The following is a 14,685-nucleotide window of genomic DNA, read 5'->3' as shown; positions in this document are numbered from 1 at the left end:
CCAATAATTTCCACAGTTGGATTAAATTGCTTTGGATATTCTAGGTCGCAAGGAACTTTGTGAATACTAGTAAGAACATCTCACAGTTTTCTACTTATTGGTAGTATTATTCCTACTTTATTCTAGTAATGGGTAGTATTATTTCCTACTTTGTAGGAAAATCAAACTGTGACAACGTTAAGTGAGTTGCACGTCATACAAAAGTTTCAACAACAGAGCTACAGGTAAAATGCTTTTGTTCTAAGTAACCAACTTTGATGTGCAGATGATGCTGTTAGCACTGCTATCCTGAAGGTTTACCACCTTGGGAAGATTTCATTTTATTATGCTTAGCTCTGTTATTAACTCTCAAAGATCCATTGTGAACCTTCAGAAAGGAGGACAGCTCTTAATGAGGAAGCTATCAGAGAATCAAGATACTTCTCTAGGCTGTGTTTATCCCTGCTGTAAGAGTTCCTACCACGTGAATTATAGGTTTCGAAATCGATATGGAGTACTCAAACTGGTTTTAGGCCACTTCTGTGTACAATTAGCTGTGCAAAATTCCTGAATTCATTCAGGATACTCTGATACTCTGAAGTGGGCACAGTGTTGCCTTGCTCCCATTACTTCAAGATAATGCATCCTGAAATTTCTTAGTCCTTTATACTGTTTGATTCCAGTCTCAGTCAGTTTGCCCTCAGATCCTATCCTCTGGACCACAGATCTACAAACATCTGTCTTTCACACTTTTGTCACTGTTCTTCATCCTCCATATCAACAACCCAATGTTTTCCTGCACTTCGGCTTCCAAACCACTGTGCTTGGCATACTAGTATTGTAACAAAAATCTAACAAGTGAATGCTGAGCACTTACGACTGAGTCTGATAAATTAAAAAAACAAATACTGTGAAGATCTTTGTTCCTGTGGAGTTATTAAAGGGGTAAGATCCGCAAGTAATGAAGAGTGTTTATAATGAGACATATTATTCATGGACTTGTTTTTTTTCTTTTGGTCTTTTCAGGTGTTCCAGGACCTTGGCACTTCTGTGTTGTCAGGTGCATTTAGAGGATACAACATCTGCCTCTTTGCATATGGACAGACAGGTTCAGGAAAAACTTACACAATGATGGGAACACCTGTGAGTTACACCATTCATTTTAAACTCCAGTTTGAGGGCAGGAAGTCTAGCAGAAACATCTCTTTATTTTTAAACTGTTATAGTGCTTGTTGAGTAGAATGCTTATACATGTTTTATTTGGTATTTAAGGGTATAAGATGAGAGACTTTACATTTAGGTAAATCATACAGTATCAGGTAAAATACTAGAAAATACAGTATAGTTTAAATATTTATTATTCAATCATCTTACTATGCATGAATCTTACCACCAAGTTAGAGGACAAAGGAAAGCTGTACACCTGAATAGCCCTGAGTTTCAGAAACTGTAGCCCAAAGTAATACAAAGTAATAATTCTCATGGAATATTTTGGCAGTCTGAACTGTACTGAGTTTAAATTACTTCCACAAATAAAACTGAATAAAATTCTCAGTAATATTTTTGTAACAGGCTTAATTATTTACTTGAGATATTTATCTCTTGCAGAAGTTATTCTTTGGCTTGTGGAAACTAATACTCACTTCACTTCTAGTTTTGAAATGTATTTGAATAGAATTTGCAGAAGCTGTTACGTTTTAAGATTGCCTACCAGGAATCATTTAAAAGTGCATTTTAATCTTAGTACTCAGATTGATAGAGTCAGTTGATGACTTCCTGTGGTCTGCTGTAACACAAGGCAATTTGATTTTTATCCATAAATATTCTTAGCTGTTGGTGAAACATACCCCTGAAAAAGAGAAAAAAAATAACAATTTGTGTAAGTGGATCAGTATTTCCTACATCCATGGGATTCAATTTTTAAGGTGAAATAAGGGCAAAATGTGTTCAAACCCTGAAGATAAGAAAAAGACTGTTCTAGCATGGTTTGTGCTTTTGACAAGAGTTTTAAAATTTTATTTTCTCAACAGACAATAGGATTTTGTCAAATGATTACCCATTTCTCCATTAATTTTATGCAAAATCAAGCTTTATGCCATGACAGCCTGAAGAATCGTTAAAATTGGAGTTGATAGGTGATAAACTAGGGTATTTGTATTACACTATTTCAGAAATATCTTAGCAATTCAGAATGCCCACATCTTGAAATATCGTTGTAAGAGATTTCCTTCTTAGATAGTGATTTCTTTCTCCATTGGAATACTACTTTGATCTGATCTTTAATAATGTGTGTCCAGTGTGAAACAGAGTTCAAACCTAAGAAGAAACAAATGTTTGGTATAAACTGAACTTTTGTCTGTGGTGATCTACTTGATGAACCTGGACTTTCTCCCCTCAACACCATTTCAGGTGTGCCTTTTAAAAGTCTTCCATGCCATTCAGCAAGCAGATTCCACCTGAATCTTGGAGTCTTTCCCAGAGTATGTTGGCACTGCAATCACTGAAGTGTGAGCAATCATGTCATAAGAACAGTTCATCACACAAAACGACACAGTTTCTTCAGTGCTGTGTAGACTGTTTGGGAAAACTTTAAATCAGCTAGTTTGGGTACTGTCAGCAGCCCCATATCCTTTTCTCTCTGAGAGACAAATTTATAAATCTAGCTGTTCTAAGACTGCACTGTGATGCCACAGCATGAAGAAATAAAAGTAGAATAAGAAAAAAACCCAAAATATTCATGACCAATCAAACTAGTTTCAGTGTTGGCCTGGCTTCATCTAGACTGCAACACCTCTGACATATATGTGTCCAGTATCTTTACATCAAACAGCTCTTAGATTTAACCCATGCCTCTAAACTTCTCATTGATGCTGTTTAAGTTACTCTAAAATTACTTTTGCTATAGATAACCATACTGTGTTGAGCTACACTTCAGAGCTGTTTGTGCTGTAATCCATCATAAAGTCATTACTGCACTCTGATTCTGTCCTTTTCTTATAACTTGGCTTTTATTTTACAAATAAGTTTTGCATGAGTGACAGCAAGTATATTATTTAATTTTTTTTTCTGTTTGTTGTTTGAAGGCGTCCATTGGGCTGACACCTCGTATATGTGAGGTATTTCTTTTCCTTCACCTGCATTTGTTTAAGCAGTTACATTTTCTTAATGTATTTAAAATTTACATAAACTTCTGGTTTGTGCAGGGTCTCTTTTCAAGGAAGGATGATTACTCAGACCAGACAGCATCTTGCAGGGTAAAGGTCAGGTAAGTTTGTCACTGGTTTGGACAGTGATATGAAAGCTTTCAACAACATATTCCTGTGATCAAACTAAGTAAAAACTAGTTTATTTTGTTTCTCTTTTCTCAGATGATAGTAATTTTGGAGCAAGGGGAAGAACACAGAGGAAGGATGAGGAAGTGCTTGTTTTAGGTTTCCATCTCAGTATAGCTCTTTGGATGCTGTATGTTTACTTTTATATAGACAGCTGAAATAGGAGTGTAGTGAAAAATTACTTCCTGTTTGTTTGACTCCTGAATTTGAACCATAATCCTACATTCCATTCTTTATCATTTCCATGGACTTAATGAGCAGTATGTTTGGAAATCTGGGGCTTTGCACCCACTAGTGTGAAACATCTATGCAAGATTCAGTTAGTTACGTTGTCTAAATATATGATTTCTCTTTTTGTTTTTGTTCTGAGTGCATTTAGCTTTTTTTTCTTTGCTATTCAGTTTTCTTGAAATCTATAATGAGCGTGTCCGAGATTTGTTAAAACAGTCAGACCGAAAGAAACCTTATACGCTTCGTGTCCGAGAGCACCCAGAAACAGGACCATATGTACAAGGTGAGAGTGGGCTTCACAATTAGCAGCAAAATTACAAGTAAATGTGTATCAGGTCTGTATGTATCTTTGCATATATATTCCTGGCATGTTCCTGATTGCTTCAAGAGTTACTTTCCTCAAGTGTTTTTCATGTTAATATGATCGTGTATAACACACTGAAAGCTTTGCCTCTGTTATCTTACTGGTTGGATGTCCTGTACCTTTTTGATTGCTTTTCCAGGTATAGGTCATATGTGAGCCATGGTATTTTGCTTTCTTTTCTTTTGAAAAGATGTTAAGTTTATCAAGAAATCCACCAACATCAGCTCTAAAGGGGTTCTCCACACCAACCTAAGGTCCCTCCATACCTGTTTTGGGCTCTGGTAGCAGAATGTACATTTAAAAAAAGAAAATGTAGATAAATTCAACTGTTGGATGTTGTAGGGCAGGCCATGATTAAAATCTGTATTACCCAAGTGAGAACCCAAAAAGATTCATTTTTCTTAATTAAACTGAAAAAATGCAGGATGGATAATGTAGGTGCATTATATGATTAAAACCATCATGGCTTTTTAAATCATAGAATCATAGAATTATAGAGTCACAGAACATCCTGAGTTGGAAGGGACCCTCAAGGGTCTTCAAACTGCAACTCTCCGCCCTGCACAGGACATCGACAAAAATCTCACCATATGCCTGAGAGCATTTCCAAACACTTCTTGAATTTTGTCAGGCTTGGTGCAGTGACCACTTCCCTGGGGAACTTGTTCTTGTGCCTGACCACCCTCTGGGTGAAGCACCCTTTCCGAAAATCCAACCTAAACCTCTCTGGACACAACTTCATGGCATTTTGTCCTGGGTCCTGTCACTGCTCACCAGAGAGAACAGATCAGTGCCTGTCCCTCTGATTCCTCACCATGAGGAAGTTGTAGATTCCAATGAGGTGCCCCCTCAATCTCCTCTTCCCCAGGCTGAACAGACCGAGTGATCTCAGCCACTCTTCTTATGGCTTCCCCTCAAGGCCCCTTCACCATCCTCACAGCCTTCCTTTGGACATTCCTTTTCATCCTGCTTACATTGTGGTGCCCAAAACTGCAAACAGGACTCAAGGTGAGGCTGCCCCAGTGCAGAGCAGAGAGGGACAGTCCTCTCCCTTGACCAGCTGGTGATGCTTTACCTGATGCCCCCCAGGACACAGTTGGCCCTCCTGGCTGCCAGGGCGCTGCTGACTCAGATTCAACTTGCCATGGACCGGGACCCCCAGGTCCCTTTCTGTGGTGCTGCTCTCCAGCCTCTCATTCCCCAGCCTATACATTCATCCAGGGTTGCCCCATGCCAGATGCAGAATCTGGCCCTTGTCTTTATTAAACTTTATATAAACTTTATATAAACTTTATATAAACTTTATATAAACTTTGGTGATTGCCCAGCTCTTTGATTTGTTAAGGTCTTTCTGCAGGGCCTCTCTGCCTTCGTAGCTATTAAGGTATTTTAAAAAACTGATTTTATTGTCCCCACAGTACTGTCCAGCTTCAGTTCCAGTTGAGCTTGACCACACAAATTTTCTCCTACATTTTACTCCTTCACGCTTATAATAGCAGCCTGCTGGATGGTTTGTGTTTTTTAGTGAATCGTAGCTTTCAAATTATGTGACCGAGAACAGATGAAAAATTAAAATGTGTTTTTTTCCCATTTCAGTTGTCTTTCTTACTTCAGTTCTTCTCTCTCATTTTTCTACTTCCAGTTCATTTTCAGTTTTGATTGGTGCCTTCACCTCAGGTGATCTCACAGATCTTTCAATTGTAGCTAGGCCTTTGGTACTTTGTAAATCGATTGGCCCCTGGTGTAAAGTTTGCCTGCTACGTTGCTGTGTGTCTGCCCACAAACTGACAAAAGGCAGATCTCAAAATTAGTGCACCCGTGCAAAATCATACACTAGAGCTTTACACTGGAGATCACAGGAGCCTTTTCCAAACTGATGCAAATTTCACAAATTAGTTAGTTTTTTTAGGAAGTAAATGCATACATTTTCTTTTCAGTTTACCTTACAGTGGGCAAAATTCCAAAGTTGCCTCTGGTATCACTGACTGCAACTGCTTGGCTGGCCACCAAGTGGGTAGTAACACCTGGGGGGTATGTATTTAGTACACAAAATCCATATTACATATAATTTTGTGGATCCTGTCACATCAGATCAAATATTGGTTTTTTCCTGGGTTTTAAACAGAATTCTTGTCTCTGTTTGTTTTGTAAATTTCTTTTGTTCTCCCTGGTTTGCTTTTCTCCCTCTCCTTTTCTTTACTACGGCATTACACATCGGGTTGTTATCCTCACTTTAGAGATTAAGGCAAAATGTGACAACAGATAGGGTGACTTCACTCTGTGATTAAATAGACCCTGGAATTCCCGTCTCTGATTCCCTGGACACCTGCTGTATTGGTCACACTACATCTAACAACCAGTGGTTGTTACAAATTCCTCCTCTCAGAATTTGAAATCAGTGCTTGGAAAGTGTTGAACTTGCATAGTCTTATACACAAGGGCCCATCTTGCATTCTGGTTATTTTAGCTGTGCTTTCCCAGCACATCAGCATCCTGTTTAAGGAGAGTTGGAAAATAGATGAATTGATGGTCTCATTAGTATGGCAAACTTATCATTCTTTGAAAAGCAGATTCATAGACATTTGGCTTTTATTGAGGTCTTTCCAAGATTCTTTCTACCTGCTTATCGTAGAACTTCATTGTTGGTGGAGTACAGATACTAATTATTTTCTTTTAGCAGCTGCTCATTCACCATACAAGAAAAGGTCTTTAAACTGCTTCCTTCCTTGGTAATTTCCACCCCTTTTCTCGGGCCTTATATCTCCAGTGATTCCTTGGCTGCATATAATGGAGTTTCCCTGTTTTAAAAGAAAATACAGTTATAGCTTCTGCCAATGGGCTGGCTTGTCCTTTGTCAGTATTTTGTCTTCTGGAACCTTCCAGGCCAATTCTGTCACTTTTTTTTCAATTCTGTAGTAACTTTTTTTGTTGTGGGGGTTTTTTTGGTTTTTGTTGTTGTTGTTTGTTGGTTTGGTTTGGTTTGTTGTGTTTGTTTGGTTGTTTTTTTAAATTTACCCCTTTTGAAAAAGGATTTTATACTTAGATACAACTGAAGATCTTGAGTGGAACAGTTTTATGCTAGAGTTCTCAAATATGCCATGAAATTCCCAGTTGATTAGATTTTGTAGCTGGGAGGAAAAGATATTGGCAAAGGATTAACCTAAGTGATATTTGCCACTTTTTGCCACAGTTGTTAGTTCAGTTTTAATAATTTATTTTAGAAGATTCTCTCCCTCTGTATGTTATGACAGCCTACAAAAACCATTATGTTAATGCCAGTAATAAAAAATTTTAATTTTAATGACATGATTCAGATTTTTCAAAAAACTGAACACATGCATGAAAAATGAAGTAATTTCTCTGCTGAAGGCATCATAGAATATAATTAGATGCTGTTGTGAGACCATGTGAACAGAAGTGATTTCAGGCTCTGTGAGTCAGTGGCTTAGGGCAACAGATGACATACTTCTTTTTTTTTTTTTACATGTGTATATATATGAATATATATGAATAAATTTGCCTATGTACAGTTTATGCAATTAAGAACTGTGACAGTTTGCTTTATTTTAGACAGCTCTGGTGTCTATTGGGGGAGGGAGTAGTAAGGAGGGTGTGATAGCTTGTTTTGGAACTGCATTCAGTAGCTCACATCAAAAATAAGCAGCAGTGACAAAGTCCAAAGGTCTTTTGAGTGCAGGTGAGGAGTACAGTCAGCTAGATTTTAATAAGATCAAATTTAAGAAAATGAAGAGATTCACAGCACTGGTACAAAGTGCCCTTCTCAACTGCAGTAATATACTGCTGCAATTAACAATTGCTGAGCTGTGTAATGAGGGTCTTGTACATGTTGAAGTAGTCTTTGGCAATTTTATACGTAGTGTCTCTGTGCAGGATCAGAGTGTTATATTCAGCAAGAAAATTGTTTCCAATAGCTAGATGGCAGAGATTAAAATTATCAGCAAGTTTACTAGAAGGGCAGCTTGGTTTATATTTCTCTTCCAGGCAGTTTGCTGTATGGGAGAAATAAAAATGGTGAACCTCAACAAGGCTCAGAAATTTTCCATTATTTTTCATAGATCAAACAAAATAAGGATTAGCATCTATATTTGTATCATACTTCTTGCAAGCAATCAGCAGTTTTAAGGTGTGCTGACTTTGATCAGTGTACCACTGGTTTCAGTTGTGTGTTTGGCGTCAGTGATATCCAGAGTACAGTTAGCAGTGGATGAAGAACAGAGAGAGAGTAAAATCAAAAGACTTCACCCCTTTAAGGGTGGTTAGATGCTCTGGGAAATGCAATTTTCATTTGCAAGTCCACTCAGGAAGTCCCAGCTCTGAACACTAGGTATACTGAATAGTTTCCAGCCCATCGTTTTTGCACCTAAAGGCTGAGAGATTGTAGCCTTTAAAATGCTGAAAGTGTTTCAGTGCTTTGGATTGGAATCGTTTCAAACTTCTCTCTCACAGATGGTTGCACTGTTAAGGAATCAGCCTCTCTTAAATCAGGAAATGATGCAATCTATTTTATTACTCTGAGACAGATTTCTGGGGGAGATCCTTTCTTACTCCAAGGCAGACAAACAAGCGTTTTTGATCTTTCTGTGGGATTTGAAAATGACCTTTCTTTTTCTAACAGTCAACAGAACACTTTGTCGTTTCTTTTCAAGCAAAATTTGCAATATTTCATTAGTCTTATCACAAAACTAAATGCTTTGAACTCTGTACTAGATTTACTATTTCAGTGCCTATGGAAATGTAGGCAGGTAAGAATTTCTTCTGTACCTCTATTTTTCATAGCTGGGTTTTCATGCAGTTAAATAAATCCCTGAAAAAAGGTCTGGGAAAACAATGTAGATAGTTTCCATATTCTGAGCTTTGAAGATCCCAGTGCTGCTGGAAAAATAATGGGCCTCTTTCTCAAATGGAAAATATGATGACTTCTGGAATTAATGTATTGTAAAGGGACACTAGAGAGCAGAAGAAATAGTTTTGTTTGAAAATCATTCTATAGTTTGTGTATGTGCAAGTGTGCATGCATGCACACTGCAGTGAGGGGTTTTTTTAAGTGTGGCTGATCCAAAAATCTTTTTTTCTTTATGTGTATCAGTTGTTAAAGGACTAACGTAAATTCCCATCTTTGACTTAGATTTTGTCTTCATTTAAAGTTATACAAGCTGTTATCCTCTAAGATAGACTCTAAGAATTTCAGAAGTACTTATTTCAGTCCTGCTGAATTTTACATTAATCTTGACGTGCATTCTAGCAGTAGATAAATTATTTGATCCAAATAAATCAGATTTTTTTCAGTACTTTGCCTTCACCCACACTGTTGTGGTCTGTAGTAAAACTGTCCAAACCTAAATCTGTGGCAGGGGGAGAAAGTTGCCCTGGATTCCAGCTGTGAGATAAAATATTCTACACAGGCGTATTTTACTGAGTATCGTATGATGAAGACTTACTTCATAGCTCAGGTGTTTTTTAAGGAGTCACTGCAGTACAAATGATGAATAATCATCACCATAAAATGGAAATGAGGCATATTAAACTGGATTTATGGGAAACACAAGTCTGTTGAGGATAATTTCGTATGTCTGCTGGAATTTGCATTTTGCAAGAAGCTGGCAGGGCCGGTGCAGCACAGCAGCACACTGCCCTCCACTGGGGCCTGCTTAGTCACGACCACCCCTCTAACACAGCAGGCTCTGAATACTGTATTTCTTTCATTTGTTTAAGAGGTTTCCCCCCTTAAAAATAAAATCAAATAGAAAACCCCCAAAACAAAAGAAACATACTAACTAAAGCCTAAACTGAAAGCTGGAGACGAGAAAGAAAAGGCTAGATGTTTCATACAATTATTTGGGGAAATCCCTCAAAAACTATCTGAGGAGAGAAGTGCATGAAGGCTTCTAACTGCAGGATGAAGCCTAGCTAAGTGAGTGGTGAATATTCCAAGGGTTAGTTGGTTCTGAATTCTGTTAGTTGCATGAGCAGAACCATTATCCAGAGGCAATGGCAAAAGGCTTCTTTACAGGATCTGTACCCAATTAGTAGGAGTGGCATAGCTGAACATTTATTATGGAGTTAGAGTGGCTTTTAAATAACATTGTTCTGCAGACAAGTTGGAAAAAGATCTGCACTTCGAAGGTACAGTGCATCACTGAATGATGGACTGCAATTTTTAACTTTATTTTTTTGAAATTAAAGTAGTTGGGATTTTCTAAAATAAAAGTTACTCTAGTTAAGAGACTACTTGTAGAATAGGTTGGCATCTCAGCAGAACATCCTTATGCTTCTGATGTTGGGTAAATTGTTGGATTAACTGGCTGAAACTTCCTCAGAAAGCTATATATTTAACTCTTCTTGAATCTTTGGCAGGATTGACTCAGCATTTAGTTACAGACTACAAGCAAGTTGTAAAACTTCTAGAAGAAGGAATAGCTAAAAGGTATTTTATATAACAAACCAACTCCATCTCTATTTAACACTTCTTCCACCGTGTGTTAATTTCATTGAAGTTTATTTTACTGACCATGTTGCCAACGGTTTGTCATGACAGGATGTCAGATTTGCTGATCCTGCATAGAACTTATACATAAGATGTTATGTATCCTCATTTTATCCACAGCAAGAGCTATAAGCACTCATGAAGTTGTTTTTTCAAAACTGATCCCATACTGACTTACCAACAAAATTCAACCTGTGTTTTTGTCTGTGACAAAAAATGCAAGCCAACAAAACATTTTGCTGCAATCAGACATCTGTTTTTCCCATTCACTTGCTCATGACACTTTAGCCTGTATAGCTTTCAACTCACTTGTTAGTTTAATTTAGTTATCTAAAATGGCTGAAAATATAGTGTATATTTATTTATTTATTTTCAGAAGTATTTGGTTTATAATTATTTGGTTTAATTTCTATTAATATTTTTCAAAGTTCTTAGTCCAAATCATGTTTGCTTGCTATGAGAGAACTGCAGGGTTTGGCACACTGGTGAAGACAATGATTTTGACTCTCTTTAGTCAAGACACTTACCTTCTCAACAAGAAGCCTTGAATATCTTTACAACTGCCATTGCAGCAATGGAAAAAAACATATTTGAAAGGATCCTCCAAATGCAAATCACAGTTCTAAAACTGATATTAAGTCTTATCATAAGATAGCTAAGATTTTAGAATAACAGTGATGCTGGGAAGTAAATAAAAACTGAGCTGCATTATCACAAAAAACATAGAATATACATCAAGATTAAGTTCTGCTGCTTCTGCTTGTGGCAATCAATAGATGCAGCTCTATGGTAAGAAGAGACTATTTCAGAACAACAAAATTCCAGTCTGTCTATGAGTGTAATCCTACAGTTGTCTCATTGCTAAGGAAATTGAAGATGTAAAGGAAACAAAATCAGAGGTGCAATATTTTGTGTGTAAGTTTTTGTGATGCTGAAGTTTCCAACTATGTCATTTGCATGAAACAAACCAACAACTTCTTTTTCTGAGTATTTTTTCCAAAACTTATTTGGAACATACAAGGGACTCTTGCTTTCCTGTAGTCTCTATTTTTATTAAATATTCTGCCAAGTATTTATTAGCACATCATAAATACAATCAAACTAATTTAAAACATCTGCAGTCTGGGAATTATGTCAAATGAACATCAGCAGGATCTTAGGGATAAAGAAAGTGGTGAACAGGTTGCAATTGCCCCATATGGCTGGAGCCAGGAGAGGAGCAGATGGGGCGCGATGGCTCCAGGTCTGACTATACAAGAAAGGCAGGAGGGGACTCTCCCCTTGCACATGGGTAGTGCCTTTCATGGGACAGAGTTTACTGAATCAGTTTACTGAAGGCATTTCTTCTACCAGTTGGTTTTATCAGGTCATCTCCAGCTCTGCTTTGGGCACACTTGCTCATTATAAAATAAGCAAATATGATTTTCAACATGCAATCATTATTTTTGTTGCTACTCTCAGTGCTTTTTTTTTTTTTTTTCTCTTGACACTTTACAAGACTCAGTTTCAAATGTTAAAGATTAAAATTTTTATAATGCAGCAAATTAAAATTTCCAGAAGTACAGTCCTGGTGCTGTAAACGATGAGTGAATCTGGATAATACTACCAGAACAGTTAACAATATTAAAATGTACAACACACACCATGACATGATAGAATATATGAAAAACTAACAGATACATTCTCCCATAAAATGTTCAAATGGATTGTGTATAGTTGAGGTGTGAGCTAGCCCTCCAATTATCTTGTGTGTTGTTGGAGGTGAGAAGTGAGTACTAACACTTTCTCCTCTGAATCCTGAGACACTTTCTTTTTCTCTTTTGCTTTATAAACTTCAGTGCTGTTCCCTTATATTCTCTGCACACTGTAGAGCTGTTTTCTGTCATCTGCTCTTTACCTAATTGTCTTCCTCCTCCAACATCTGGAGACTAGTTTGTGTTCTCCTGCTACCTCAGCTTAGGCTCACTTAAACCGTGACGCACTTGACCGCCTGTAGCTTTTGGCAGTGCCTGCTCACGTGGCTGTGGAGGAGGTGTAGGAAGCAGAGAACAACAGGGAGGAGAGCCCTGGCTTTACCTGCATGCTCTGGGTGCTCAGCAGTGTATGCACAACTACAGCTTTCTACTCTCTAGTGCAACTGGTCTCTGCAGTACTCTGACAGCTGGGCTCGTAAGAAAAGCATGGTACCGCGGTCCTTTTCTGTACTTCTAAAGTTACCTACTGTTGTTGAGGGTAGGCTTGGCAAAACTGATGCTAAAGGCTCTACACAGAGCTGATACTCAAGGCAAACTACAAGAAAGAAAAAAAATCTGTGGCCTGGCTTCTGCCCTAGGCAAAATCCTGCTTTCTTTGGGTTTGTCTAATTAAAAAACTGATAAAGAAAGTAGAATTTCCAAAAGTTTGCATTACAGTGGGATGGCGCTGCTTCTCCTGCTCCTGTGCCTGGTCCTTGCCAGAGTGCAGTGGGTCAGAGTGCTACAACCGCGTGACAGGTCTGTCCATGTCATAAAATCAAGCAAGTGCCACACAGTGAATTAAAGGATTTATTTAGAACTCACGTGGTTAATCTCATTGGACTCCTCTAACAGTGTAAAAGAACTGTATCAGCCCTTTGACATAAAAGAGCCCCAGAAGTGGAGTGTGAAGCTTTTTGGACCCTTGGGAAGTGCCAAGGAATAAAAATGGGGACAATATGGAGAAAATGTACTGGGCTGCTACATTCAGTGGTGTTGGGGTGGACTGTTTGATGCTGTTGCTTGCTGTACCTCTCTGCTGTGTTCTGTGCTTATGCAATGCTTTACACCTGTGCTGTAAAGCTGCTTTAAGGTATTTCTTCTGAGTGCTGCTGGTGGACAGAAACAGCTCTAATCAATCCCTGGTTTCTGCCCTTCCAGGTTCTCTGCCAAAAGCTCTGTGATCAGATCCAAGAATGCAGCCTGCCATGTTCTCTAAGTTTCACATTCCTTCATCTTCACTTATCTGCTGTATTTGTTGGGTTTTTATTTCCCTGAATACGGGGAAGTAACCCTTTGTAATTGAATGGTTTGTTCTTCTTTCTAGAATCACAGCAGCTACACATATTCACAGTGCCAGCAGCAGATCCCATGCTATCTTCACCATCCACTACACTCAGGTTAGCTAAAAATAATTCAACTTCCTTTTCACACTCAAAAGCATTGTTCACTGTGTTTACTCGTCATTGTTTTGTGCTGTTTGTAATAATCTCAGTGGAAACTGTTCCTTATTTCCTTTGGATCACTCTGCAGATACGTTACACTTCCTACGTGTGCTGATGTGCTGGGTGTTTACTGAAGTATTCTGTTCCCTTGTGCAAGCTTATAGTCAGAAGTGATGCCAAAGATTCACTTAAAAAAGAAATATTTTCAGTTTTAATCAGCTCTCTGGAATGTAATACCCCTTCCAGAATGCTGTGAAAATTGCATGTGAATATGTTTGAAATTATGTTTTGTCACACTTGCTTAAGGTGCTTAATTGAAGTATACCATTAGTTTAACACCAAAATTTTGTATCTGTCCAGCCTTTTAGATGTCCTTGTATTTTAGCATTTGGCATCCAGTACTCTCTCAGAGACAATGCAGCCTTTCTCTGGAGGAGTTATATCCTTCCCTGGCAGGGAACTCGTTTAGTGATCCAATAGACCTTTTCTATCTCACACTTCTAACATCCTGTAATCACAGAACATTTTGGGATATTTTTCTGTAGTTTCACAAAAGACCTTTGGAATACATTAGTGGAAAATAACTCTGCAAGATCTACAAGAAAGCCTTTCACAGTCACTAGGCAGTAAAGTTTTTTTTCAAGAGGAAATTGGCATTAAGAGGGTAGTTTCTCTGTCCGGTGAGAAAGCTGTTGAGTTAATGGTTTGAACATAGAGATTCAAGGTCACAGAGAAAGGCAGTGAGACAGTCATATGTACAACTCAGTTTCAAACGAGAGAGCACGTCCATTTTATTTTGATTAATTAATTAATTAAGAGGAATGATCTTCTTTATTTTTGTTTTTCTCTCCAGGCTATATTGGAGAACAATCTCCCCTCTGAAATTGCAAGCAAGATCAACTTAGTGGACCTTGCAGGCAGGTAATAATATATTGAGGGGCAAAGAGGTAATTTTTTTTTCATGTTCCAAAAGTTTCTAAGTCTCTAATCTTAGCTATGCATTTCAGTGAGGAACGTGTGGTTGTGCTGGATGTGACAGTGAACAGAAAAAAGGGAGTTGTGCTGAAGAGTTTTAGAACAGGACTTCTTTTTTTCC

At 38.0% G+C, this 14,685-nt stretch overlaps 1 protein-coding gene across 1 annotated transcript in view; it reads left to right on the top strand.

Annotated features, from left to right (window-relative positions):
- The window catches only part of STARD9 (StAR related lipid transfer domain containing 9), a 102,749-nt gene that overhangs the window by 41,288 nt on the left and 46,776 nt on the right, over window positions 1-14,685 (top strand). Inside the window, 7 exon segments of the mRNA XM_050336281.1 lie at window positions 1,006-1,122; window positions 3,063-3,095; window positions 3,183-3,244; window positions 3,713-3,825; window positions 10,282-10,351; window positions 13,472-13,544; window positions 14,443-14,510. Of these exon segments, the coding sequence (XP_050192238.1) occupies window positions 1,006-1,122; window positions 3,063-3,095; window positions 3,183-3,244; window positions 3,713-3,825; window positions 10,282-10,351; window positions 13,472-13,544; window positions 14,443-14,510 (536 nt within the window).

The sequence above is a fragment of the Myiozetetes cayanensis genome, unplaced genomic scaffold, assembly GCF_022539395.1.
Source record: "Myiozetetes cayanensis isolate MyiCay16 unplaced genomic scaffold, myiCay2020 scf6-25, whole genome shotgun sequence".
Taxonomy (NCBI): Eukaryota; Metazoa; Chordata; class Aves; order Passeriformes; family Tyrannidae; genus Myiozetetes; species Myiozetetes cayanensis.
The sequence above is the reverse complement of the archived record's forward strand: the minus strand, read 5'-3'. Positions and strand labels throughout refer to the sequence as shown.